This window comes from Nerophis lumbriciformis, linkage group LG04 (assembly GCF_033978685.3).
Source record: "Nerophis lumbriciformis linkage group LG04, RoL_Nlum_v2.1, whole genome shotgun sequence".
In the NCBI taxonomy this organism is placed as follows: Eukaryota; Metazoa; Chordata; class Actinopteri; order Syngnathiformes; family Syngnathidae; genus Nerophis; species Nerophis lumbriciformis.
This window is the reverse complement of record NC_084551.2, coordinates 10,926,603-10,940,093: the sequence shown is the minus strand read 5'-3', so window position 1 is coordinate 10,940,093 and position 13,491 is coordinate 10,926,603. Positions and strand designations below refer to the sequence as shown.

The 13,491-nt window shown below is 41.0% G+C and overlaps 1 protein-coding gene across 3 annotated transcripts in view; it reads left to right on the top strand.

Annotated features, from left to right (window-relative positions):
- Positions 1-13,491, top strand: part of LOC133595948 (intermembrane lipid transfer protein VPS13B-like) — a 672,020-nt gene that overhangs the window by 586,375 nt on the left and 72,154 nt on the right. For all 3 annotated transcript variants that reach the window (XM_061948790.2, XM_061948782.2, XM_061948793.2), the window contains exons 49-51: positions 3,559-3,642; positions 7,007-7,182; positions 13,019-13,189. In XM_061948790.2, the coding sequence (XP_061804774.2) occupies positions 3,559-3,642; positions 7,007-7,182; positions 13,019-13,189 (431 nt within the window). The remainder of the gene's footprint in view (positions 1-3,558; positions 3,643-7,006; positions 7,183-13,018; positions 13,190-13,491) is intronic.

The window sequence follows — 13,491 nt, the reverse complement described above, 5'->3', positions numbered from 1 at the left end:
ACTCTACTATATAAACCTTGCAAATGAGACACAGAAGTGTAAGAAAACAAGATGACAACTGGATTCAGTATTGAGTGTTGAATAAAAAAGAGATTAAAAAAAGTAAAACATTTATAAATACATTTGAACACACACAAATGGACAGAAAATTGGTACCATAGAGTAGGGATGTCCCGATCCAGGTTTTTGCACTTCCGATCCGATACCGATGTTGTTTTTGCACTTCCGATCCGATACCGATACTGACCGATACTGGCCTATCCGAGCATGTATTTAAGTTTAAAGTTATTTAGCCTACTTAGTTGTCTGAATCATGTTGAAAAGGGTTTTAGTACTCTTGATAACAACTAGCCAGCTGAATTAGGGGAGTTTGAATAATACACAATGGTTGGTAACAAGAAACTGACCTGTTTATTCAAGGATAAACACAAAATAGACAAAATTATACATGACAAACAGAAATGGCATCATTAAAACTAGGGCTGGGCGATATGGCCTTTTTTTAATATCACGATATTTTAAGGCCATATCGCGATACACGATATATATCTCGATATTTTGCCTTAGCCTTGAATGAACACTTGATGCATATAATCACAGCAGTATGATGATTCTATGTGTCTACATTAAAACATTCTTCTTCATACTGCATTAATATATGCTCATTTTAAACTTTCATGCAGAGAAGGAAATCACAACTAAAAAAATCACTATTTTTTTAATACGGTGTTGATCTGGAAATGTTTGCCTCAGCATTTTGATGGTGTGGACGTATGGCACCGAATGGAGATAAGCGTCTCGACAGACGTTACAATATTTGAACAATGATGACGAAAACTGTTTTCTCTGTCGTGTCCGTGTGTCGAAAATTGTTATGCGCTTATTTTTTTATTTGATTTTGTGCGTGGCATAGATTTGCCGTGCGCAGAGGACGCTTGAGCAGTGCGCAATTGCACAGGCGCGCACCTTAGAGGGAACGTTGCTCGCACCACTCCGCTAGCATCACAGCTAACGTTAGCCATGCTGCTACCTCTCTGCTGGGAGAGGACGTATACGTATGTGACGTATGACGTGAGAGTATGTGACGTGTGTAAGAAGGTGCGCTCGTTGTCTGTGAGAGGGAGACACAGGAAAGAGTGAGAAGAGCCTGTCGTGTAATGCCAGCAGCGAAAAGCAACTGCGTGAGAATCCACAGACCTGTGGATGTGTTGAAGGTGTGCTGGAAAATGCGGAACGGAAAATAGGGAGCAGCAGAAAACTGGAATGTATTATTTAAATCGGTGCGTTGGAAAACACGGACAGGAGGTTTTTTTTTAAAACTGGATCTGGATCGGCATTTTCCCATGCCTTGCCGATACACATTTTTTGGCAAATATCGGATCGGGACATCCCTACCATAGAGTACCGGTATCGATTCCCAGGTACCTGTACTATATCGATTTAAATGTGAAAGGTGCCCATTGCTACATACGATGTGTATTTTTTAGTATGTTCTCGTCATCGTAGTGTAGTGATTGTCTATACCAGGGGTCGGCAACCCAAAATGTTGAAAGAGCCATATTGGACCAAAAATACAAAAACAAATCTGTCTGGAGCCGCAACAAATTAAAAGCCATATTACATACAGATAGTGTGTCATGAGATATACATTGAATTAAGAGGACTTAAAGGAAACTAAATGACCTCAAATATACCTACAGATGACGCATAATGATGCAATATGTACATATAGCTAGCCTAAATAGCATGTTAGCATCGATTAGCTTGCAGTCATGCAGTGACCAAATATGTCTGATTAGCACTCCACACAAGTCAATAACATCAACAAAACTCACCTTTGTGCATTCATGCACAACGTTAAAAGTTTGGTGGACAAAATGAGACAGAAAAAGAAGTGGCATAAAACACGTCCGAGAAAGTCGGAAAAAGTTATACATGTAAACAAACTACGGTGAGTTCACGGACCGCCAAAATTAGTAGGACAAAACGGCACTCGCCAAATACTCGAATCAGTGAGGCATGTTTAATATAAACAGTGTGCTTTATAACAATTAGGGAGGTTTGTGTCATGTTTGTCCTCCTACAGAAACCATATTAAAACAAAAAATATATTTTTCTCCCCTCATCTTTTTCCATTTTTCATACATTTTTGAAAAAGCTCCAGAGAGCCACTAGGGCGGCGCTAAAGAGCCGCATGCGGCTCTAGAGCCGCGGGTTGCCGACCCCTGGGCTATACCGAGTATCAGGGGTGCTGTGTAGGGTGGGAAGTTATGACCATTTAAAATAGGATTGTGCTACCCAAAATTCCTGATGACACCGCTGCAAGTTATATACAGTAACTGTGGAGAAGTGTACCATGAGGCACAAAAATCAACTGTATACCAGTTTCTGACAGTGTATACACAATCTTAGAAGTGCACATTGCAAATTTACAATGTGTATGCCAGACAAACAGATAAACACACATCTTGCACAGCCATATCTCCATCCCACACCCATTTGTCGCTGGTGACTAGACCACCAACTGTGACCAGATCTTCTTCTCCTGGGTGGCCGCTGTGGCATATGACTTGAGAACAAACCGTGATGACTACTGAACAAGTGTCTTTGCTTTTTTTTTTTTTTTTTTTTTGCCAAAGAGAGAAGCAGAAAATACAGTTTATGCTCTCTATCGCTAAGCATAAACAGGAAAGGGGCATTACAAGATGCATTACTTTGAAAGCACGTTCACACCGCTAGATAAGCACCAGCTGATGTCCTCCCGCTCGTAGTCTTTGCGTCACTTGTTCTCAGCCTTTTCCGGTCTGTTTCGCTTTAATTTTAGCTGCCTTATGAGTGTCATGCTTTTAACAGCTTGCAACTCTGCCACCCCAGATGACTTTTCTCCAAACGCTGCTATCTGTTCTCTGCAAAACAGACATTCATTAAACATATGGATAGTTGGATCCAAATGAGAGAGTTGTCTAGTAGCTGAATCCTTAGATCTCGCTCTTTCTTCTCCTTAAACTATTTCCTTCTGCTTCTTTTGCTCTCTCGCCCACACACTGGCTACCTCGTCTATCATGCAGTTAACTCGCTTATTAACTCCATTCTCTGGCAACCTGCTCCTCTTCCTGCAATTCATCACATCACATCTATCCTTTATTGCTCATTTTTGTCAATTCCTTTTCTCGCCATAAAGAACTTCAGGTTACTATGACCTTATGTAATTGGTTTGATTCCTCATTCCTACAAAATTGTTCCCATTACCCAACCAGTCAATGATCTCCAGAACCCTTGCAATGTTCCGTGATAAAAATGTATTAGGACTCAAACTAGGTAAACGTGCTCATACTCAGCCTTTGAAATGGGGGCATGCGCTGCCCAAGTGTAACACCAATAATATGACATATTACTGAAAAGGCATACATTCCATCAGTGACGTCTGGAACAAACACAAGTGAAGTGTTCTTGATAAAGCCCATTTTTTTTCGCTTTTGGAACACAATGAAGTCACCACATCATCAAGTCAAGTCCAATATGGCATGTTGCCCACTAATTCATTTTTTTTTTTTTTAGGTGCCGTGTTCTGATGGTTCTTTGCTCTTTGTGTGGTGTAACCTCATCACTATTGAACCTGATTCCCATATGCAACAAAGAGTGGTAAGTGTCCAAGATACACACTTTAAATCTACTTTTACATGTAGTGATAGAAGATTGGAGACGAGAAGAGTGTTCTTTTGGAGCGCCGGGCGTGTTGTATTCATTACTCGAATAGAGTTTACCAAAATGTTGGTTTTGTAGAAATAGTTTGCAGTATTTTACAACCATACTGCAATATAGTGACCGCGATATGAGTTGAGTTGAGTTTGAGTTTATTTCGAACATGCAAGCATACAACATGATACATCACAATTTCCAGTGTCTCTTACATGTTCGAAAAGGAGTAGGAAGAAGCAGAGCGTATTTAATCCTACCCCTTTTCTTTTACATAACAGTTGCTGAAACTTTTGTTCACTTCCTGTTCTCAATTTATTCACAATATACTCCATAAGTAATCACAATAAAAATAAATAAATAAACAATAATTGGTGAAGAAAGTCATATTTCATATGATGAGATAAGTAAGATTATTTGGAGAATGAAAGAATGGATGAATGAAATAAATTCAGAATGTTTATCATGGTTCTTCTTCTGTGTACTTTGTAAACACTTTAAGTTTGAAGAGTTTCTTGAAGTGGATCATATTAGTACATTGTTTGATTGCTTTGCTTAATCCATTCCATAATTTAATTCCACATACTGATATACTGAAGGTCTTAAGTGTTGTACGTGCATACAAATGTTTTAAATTACATTTTTCTCTAAGATTATATTTCTCCTATGTATTTCAGTTGCCTCATTTAGCTGTAGAAGATTTAAATAGTGCAATGCAATGGAGTGCAGTTGCACACCACTACAACCACAATATTAAAAAATATTTTAAAATGCATAAATATCTGACTGTGTCATTCAAAACTAAAGTTTATTATCTTTGTTACTGCAGAACTTTTGATGGATATCATGCAATTGTATAGTTGGTCATAAAATTGTAACCTGTCAGTATACATATGTAAGTAGGAAATAGTTCTATTTATTGTATTTATATGTTGTGTTTTACTATTTGTATTGTTTTGTTATATTATGTATTTTTACAGTTTTTGTAACTTAGGGCACACTGGAATTTTGAGGCTCACTGCCATTGCTGCTATTCAGGTCTATTTTCATACAAAAGGCGCACCAGATTATAAGGCACATTAAAGGGGTCATATTATGATTTTTTTTTTTTAATTGTAAACACTTCCTTGTGGTCTAAATAACATGCAATGGTGGTTCTTTGGTCAAAATGTTGCATAGTTTATGTTTTACAGACCATCTTCAAGTCGCTTTCTGACCGTGGCTTCAGGATGTGCCGTTTTGTGGGCGATCGTATTTATGGGACTCCACTTCGACAGCGTCTTCTCCCCGTCATCTTTGTTGTAGCGGTGTAGTGTGCAAGAACGGGAGTGGAAGAAGTGTCAAAATATGGAGCTAACTCTTTTAATGACATTCAGACATTACTGTACTTAAATCAATAACGGAGCAGCATCTCCTCATCCGTGGCTCACTAGTGCAACAAAAACCCCGGAAATGTGTCCCGTCAAAAAACGTCCGACCGGAATTCTCTAATAACTAAAGTTCCGTGGGTGAATTATGTAAACTCACTACACTGGTAGTTTTTAGCGCTTTCATAGCGAGTCTACTGTCCACTGCCTCCGGAGTCCCATGAGCCAAAAGCACCCGATAAGAATCTTTCAACAGGTACCAACCACCTTGCGGCCACAGCTCCGATCGGCCGCCTCGACAATAGAGATGGTCCCCTCTGACTCAATATCTAGCGCCTCCCTCGTGACATGTTCAAAGTTCTTCCGGAGGTGGGAATTGAAACTCTCTCTGACGGGAGACTCTGCCAGACGTTCCCAGCAGACCCTCACAATACGTTTGGGCCTGCCAGGTCTGTCCGGCATCCTCCCCCACCATCGGAGCCAACTCACCACCAGGTGGTGATCGGTAGAAAGCTCCGCCCCTCTCTTCACCCGAGTGTCCAAAACATGAGACCGCAAATCCGATGACATAACTGAACTTCGGCCTATGATGTCCTGGTGCTAAGTGCACATATGGACACCCTTATGTTTGAACATTGTGTTTGTTATGGACAATCTGTGACAAGCACAAAAGTCCAATAACAAAACACCACTCGGATTCAGATCTGGGCGGCTGTTCTTCCCAATTACGCCTCTACAGGTTTCACTGTTGTTGCCAGTATGAACATTGAAGTCACCCATCAGAATAAGGCAATCACCTGAGGGAGCACTCTCCAGTACTCCCTTGAGGGAATCCAAAAAGGGTGGGTACTCTGAGCTGCTGTTTAGTGCGTAAGCACAAACAACAGTCAGGACCCGTTCCCCCACCCAAAGACGGAGGGAAGCTACCCTCTCATGTCCTGAGTTAAACTCCAACGTGCAGGCTTTGAGCCAGGGGGAAACTAGAATTTCCACCTCAACCCATCCCCCCCCATGCGTGCAAAGCCAGAGTGGAAGAGAGTCCAGAGCCCTTGCGTCGAAGTAAGTCCGACTATATCGAACCGGACCTTCTCCACCTCTCACACCAGCTCAGACTCTTCTCCCAGTAGCGAGGTGACGTTCCACGTCCCAAGAGCTAGCTTATGTACCAGAGGATCAGACCGCCAAGTGCCCTGCCTTCGGCTTCCGCCCAGCTCACACTGCACCCGACCTCTACGCCCCCTCCTGGGAGTTGTGAGCCCATTGGAGGGGGGACCCACGTTGCCTCTTCCAGGTGTGCCCGGCCGGGCCCCATTGGGACAGGCCCAGCCACCAGGCGCTCGCCATCGAGCCTGGCTCCAGAGAGGGGCTCCGGTGACCCGCGTCTGGGCAAGGGAAATCTGAGTCCTCGTTGTTTCTTTTTCATAAAGGTCTTTGAGGTGCTATTTGTCTGATCCCTCACCTAGGACCTGTTTGTCTTGGGAGACCCTACCAGGGGTCATAGAAGCCCCCAGACAACATAGCTCCTAGGATCATTGGGACACGCAAACACCTCTACCACGATAAGGTGGCAACTCAGAAAGGAGATACGTATATATACAGGGCTCAAATTTAACCACGGCAACAGCGGCAAGTGCTGCGACCGCCCTCGTCACTTGCTGTACTGCCCTAAAAAATTGACGAGCATCGGCGGTAAGAACATGCCGTGACCGCCCTTGACTTTTTACTTGTTAATGGACTCGGGATGTAACGGTAAATGGTATAATGATAAATAAGGTGTTATCCACCACTTTTCAATTGTGCACTTAGCCTTAGTATATCACACGCAACACGCCCACTAATAGTTGATTGTTAATAAACACTGTGTCACGTGTGGTATCTGGATCATAGTAAATCAGGCCCTAAATGTTTTGGCTCAATGTATGTTTGTCATTGTCCACTTTCAGGTTGCCTTTAGTCCACTGTTTGTCATGAGGAGCCATTTACCAGAGCCAGTAATCATCCATATAGAGAAGAGGAGCCTTGGACTGCGAGAGAGCCAGCTGGTACCAGGACAGGGCCACCAAGAGCCCCTGTTCAACACTGAGGCTGACCTCATCCACCATCTCACTTTTCAGGCCAGGTGAGAAATAACTGAAATATATAAATAAGCAGTTAGTTACTGAAAACCAGTAACTAGTTACAGTTACTAGTTACTTTATTTCAAAAGTAGCTCATTTACTAACTCAGTTACTTACACCAAAAAGTAATGCGTTACTGTGAAAAGTAACTATTTAGTTACTTCTTTTCCCCCCCCTTTTTTAAGGCTCCCATTAATGCCCTTTTAGCCTTCATTTTAGTACTGTTATTGCACTGGAGAATAATACAATGTGTTGATCAACTTGACATGCATTTGCATCACTGAACTCAAAAAGCAATGTGGTCTACATACAACACACAAAGACAAAGATATGTTTCAAAGGGCCAATTTATTTCAGGCCAGAACAAATTGACAAAACTATTTTAAATAGCTGCAACAACAACAGAGGGACGGCGTGGCGCAGTGGAAGAGTGGCCGTGCGCGACCCGAGGGTCCCTGGTTCAATCCCCACCTAGTACCAACCTCGTCATGTCCGTTGTGTCCTGAGCAAGACACTTCACCCTTGCTCCTGATGGGTGCTGGTTAGCGCCTTGCATGGCAGCTCCCTCCATCAGTGTGTGAATGTGTGTGTGAATGGGTAAATGTGGAAGTAGTGTCAAAGCGCTTTGAGTACCTTGAAGGTAGAAAAGCGCTATACAAGTACAACCCATTTATCATTTATCATTTAACATAATGGCACTTTAACTTTAAGTAGATAGGATCTTTGATCCAAGACACAACTTACATTTAACTAAAATGTTATTTTCTTTGTGCTCGACAAAAGAAAAGTATTGAGAATGTCTCCATGTTAAAAAACTCGACTTCTGGCTTCGCCATGATGTCTTGTTAGTTGTTATGAGAGTAGCGTATGTGTGTGTGTGTGGCCCTTTAAGATATGACAGCATGTGAGGTGAGTGACGTCAGTGAGTGAGTGGGCGAGAGAGGTGAGCGAGCGGCGACAGTGAGTGCGTGCAGGTGCTCTAGCTTGGTGGATGGCTGCGTCCAATAAAGTCACAAAGTTGCAACAAACCGCCGGTCTCGGCAGTGGGTAAAGTGAAGGTTGTGAGCCCCGAAGACGTACATAGGCCCTGGAGGAACGTCTCCCCTGCGCTCCTCAACTGCGGTATGGGAGCCCCCCCCCACCCCCACCCACACAAAGCACGCCTTTTCTTTTCCACCGCAGCGCTGCAATAAAACACACTCAAATCTTCTGTTTCTAGCCGATACTACATGAAAAGTAACGTAAAATAACGCAGTAACGCATCATGTAGTAACGGTAACTGAGTTACTGAATATAAAAAATAACACGTTAGATTACTAGTTACCGCCGAAACTAACGGCGTTACAGTAACGGTTTACTTTGTAACGCGTTAGTCCCAACACTGTAAATAAGTATTAATAAAACCCATGCAAGCTTTTCATGTCCTACAGAGCAAAAGAGTGGAGGTATGGACATAATTATCAGAAACCGGGGGACGGGGGGGACGTCTGTTGTGTCCTTGGGCAAGACACTTCACGGGGTGGGTTGTGGTTAGGGCCTTGCATGGCAGCTCCCGCCATCAGTGTGTGAATGGGTGAATGTGGAAATAGTGTCAAAGCGTTTTGAGTACCTCGAAGGTAGAAAAGCGCCGTACAAGTATAACCCATTTAAATCTTCATGTTCTTTCTCATTTTGGCAGATTGTCAAAAGTTTCAACTATTGTTGCCAGTCTGACTTTATTTGGCTTGCTTATACTTTGATGTTGTGTAGTTGGAGAGCCACTGATTTAAAAAAAAAAAAAAATACTGCACATTTTGGCTTTGGTAAGCCAATTTCCCCCTATTTTAGGGAAGCAGGAAGTGAGCTTGGCAGCAGAAACACAACTCCAATTGCAGCATGTCAGGTCTAACTGTAATTACCCCTAATTTATATACAGGCTCTAACAGAGAGCAGGTTTTTGGACCTACCTGTGGTTTTTATTTGTGTGTGTGTTCCCAGAAGATAGGATGTATGTATCTACTTGTGTTCCACTGGGGAGATGTTATCCACTTTCTGTGTGTGGTCCATTAGTAAGTTCGTTCCATGTGCCAGTGTCGGTGTGAGCGTCACCACTACATCACTACTTGTTAAAAACTGCGCTCTCGCTTGCAACGTCCTGTAAGAGAAGGTTTATTGTTGTAGGTTCTTCCGTGATGAAACAAGTTTTGTAATGTCATTTGCATCAACATTTGCCAGTTGAAGGTCATGTGGTGTAATAGCATTAGGCGATAGCATCACCATGATACCTCATGTGTCATGTCACACTTACATAAATGACAGATGCTTTGACATTAGTGTTGGTGTAAGTCGGGAAATGACTTCCACATGTATACACTGTCTGGTAGCTGCTCCCACCGTATTTGTCATCCGTGCACGCATAAACTGTCGTGTTATAAGAATACATAAAGAGGATTTCATTCATTTTGGTAGCAACTAACGACGATCTGAATAAACACAGAGTGTAATTGACTCCTGACAGAATTTTGTTTGGTTTAGATATCTGGTCGCAAAGTTTGTTTTGATTACAGCTGCCCTGAAAGAACCACAGCAATACTGGAGTGACTGGGAATATGCTGAGCTCCTGCTGCTGTTGTAGATAAGTCTCAAAAACAATGAAAAGAACACATCTCAGTGTCCTGTCCTTCTTGGTTTCGACCACAATGGTCCTCATGTTTACACAGTGTCCCCTCCATAAACCATGTCTCACCACACGCTTCCATTCTGCACTCCTTGTACCCCAACTCAATCCATGCTTGGTTACTTTCCAGCTTTACAAAAGCACTCAACAGAAGCCACAAGTGGGAATGTAACTTTACAAAGACGCACACACACGTGTGTGTGTGTATATGCATATATATATTTGTTTATATATATATATATATATATATATATATATATATATATATATATATATATATATATATATATATATATATATATATATATATAAATGTATGTATATATATATACTGTATATATATGTACTGTATATGTATATATGTGTATGTATATGTATATATGTTTATATATGTATATACAGTATATATGTGTGTATATATGTATGTGTATATATACATATATATTATATGTATATACACATATATACAGTTTATTATATACATCAATGTACATATTATATACATACATACTGTACATATACACACACACGCACGCACATACACACACATATATATATGTTACCTTAAGCCTCAAGGATGGATTCAATTTTGAATGTTCACTGGTCAACGGCTCATCTTTCCTTCCTGTAATTACACATAGTTGTGGGCTATAATGGACAAGGCTGTGGTGTGCAACACAAGAGAGACAGACAGGTCTTAACCAGAACCACCATGTCCTGCTCAGCTCACATAGGCAACCACATGAGAAAACGGAGGCTTACAATCAGAAGCCTCTTCAAGTTTAACCCCCCTCAGGAAGTGTTCTGAATGAAAATCTTCCTGTCGACACCTTGTCCCCCTCATCTCTCTTGCCCTTAGTTCTTTTTACAGTAGAACGGATGCAATTCATTAGCTTGTTCGTTGGGGTTTGTGAAACCTCTACGTTGGATAAGTTGCATTGTTCAATATTGCCAAGAGAGACAAAAATGTTTTTTGTCACAAAACCATCATTGTGAATTTTTTATGCTTGAGTGTCCATTAGGGTTTAGAAACCTTTCAGAATGCCAGTAAGTATAAATCAGGACGTAATAAGGAGAATTGCCCCTTAGTCCAGCATGGTATTAATTGGTTTTAATCAGTTTACCTGGGGGACGCTGAAGGTAGAGTCTGGGTGAAGCTGGGTCCCACAAAGTATTCACTTCAGAATCACGTTTTAACCACGTCACTAAATTTGTTAACATTTCAGCTTTGCTTAACGCGAGTTAATTTTTTGTTGTGCTGTGATTTGTGTGTTGCATCGTTATTGTAACCACCCAAAGTGCGCTGGCCACATTTACACTAACTATGAAATTAAGTAGAGGGCCACAAAATATGGTTCGGGGCTCCTAGACACAGCTGCTGTCACAAGATTTGTGTTGTACTGTATACATAATACACACTTTATGGACTAAAGCAATGATTCTCAAACTGTAATACGGTATGCGGACTCTATCTAGTGGTACGCCAAATAATTACTTAATTATTTTGTAATTTCGGGATTCGAGCTGTTATCAAAGGTTTATCGGCCTTCAATGTAAGTCGTTGCGATCCGACTACTGTAGGTCATAGTCAACGCCAAAATAAACAATTAGGACACAAACAGAACCGTCTTACTTCGTCATTTCTGTCACTCAACAAACGTGGGAACCGAATGTATTCCACATTCTCCGCTTACGTCCGCCCTTTCCCAGCCTATCAAAACGCAGAATGCAACAAAGACGAACATTGGCAGAGAAAGCTGCACATAGCAATGATGCCATGGGAAACCACAACATCTGCTAAACATTGAATAAAGTACCTGTGGAACATAACGGAGGACCCAGTCCGTTTCAATATAAATACAATTAAAAAACATTGAAACCATGAAATACTATCCAAAATATATTATCAACTGATGACAAGAAAATGAAAGGAGATACAAATTAAGTTAAGTTTTTAAAGTTTTCAAAAATATTAAATATACTCTGTCTTGTTTTTAATGAGTACTTATGCCATACTTGCCAACCCTCCCGGATTTTCCGGGAGATTCCCGAAATTCAGCGCCTCTCCCGAAAACCTCCCGGGACAAATTTTCTCCCGATGATCTCCCGAAATTCAGGCGGAGCTGGAGGCCACGCCCCCTCCAGCTCCATGCGGACCTGAGTCCGCTTTCCCACAATATAAAGAACGTCTACAGTAAAGCAGTCCGTCTGCCGTAAACAGCAATGTTGTGACACTCTTAAACAGGACAATACTGCCATCTAGTGCATTTGATGAAAACACTTTTGTGCGTGCCACACAGCAATGCATAATCAGAGAGGGTGGTTAGAAAGATAGTGACAGAATAGAACAAGGATGGACAATTCAACCCTTAACTCAACAATGAGTAGATGAGTGTTATGTGTGTGTGTGTATATGTGTAAATAAATGAACACTGAAATTCAAGTATTTCTTTTATTTATATATATATATATATATATATATATATATATATATATATATATATATATATATATATATATATATATATTTATATATATATATATATATATATATATATATATATATATATATATCCATCCATCCATCCATTTTCTACCGCGTATTCCCTTTGGGGTCGCGGGGGCGCTGGAGCCTATCTCAGCTACACCCTGGACAAGTCGCCACTTCATATATATATATAGCTAGAATTCACTGAAAGTCAATTATTTCTTATATATATATATATGTATATATATATATATCCATCCATCCATCCATCCATTTCTACCGCTTATTCCCTTCGGGGTCGCGGGGATATATATATATATATATATATATATATATATATATATATATATATATATATATATATATATATATGAAATACTTGACTTGGTGAATTCTAGCTGTAAATATACTCCTCCCCTCTTAACCACGCCCCCAACCACGCCCCCGCCCCAACCACGCCCCCTGCACCCACCCCCCACCTCCCGAAATTGGAGGTCTCAAGGTTGGCAAGTATGACTTATGCCTACTTTGCTACTTTTTTTTAATGTTGGTCATTATGGTGGTGCTTGAAGAGCCAAGTGTTTTCTCAGCTAGTACTTGGTGAAAAAAGTTTAAGAACCACTGCACTAAAGCGTGACGACACACCTATTTATTGAAAGACATATGATTGACAATTGTGTGCTCTCCTTCTCAGGGAAGATAAAGATGCCTCCCATTGTGCTGTACCGATCTCCACCAGCCTCATCAAACAGATAGTGGACAAGAATGGAAATGAGAACAACGTGGAACACATCCTGGCTGATTTCTATGGTCCAAAGACCTCCAGCGAGCCACCATGGCCTTACATCTCCAAAGACACTGACAGGTACAATAATTTAGTAGCTCTGTTCTTAGTGACTTTTGTCTATGAGAGTGTGGCCTTGGGACCAACATGGAAGCATACTTGTTACTTGTTACTCCATTATACATGATTGTGTCCTTTACACGTAAAACATTTTGAGATTTCCATGTTCAGTTCTTTCACAGGTGATCCTGGCAGTTATTCAAACAGACCCCAAAGCCAAACAGGACACAAAAGTCATTCATTTTTCAAATGGCATGGAACATTTTTTAATCATGTTTTTTTTTATTTGGTCATGTTTTTTTAACTCTTTGAGGGCCTTTTGA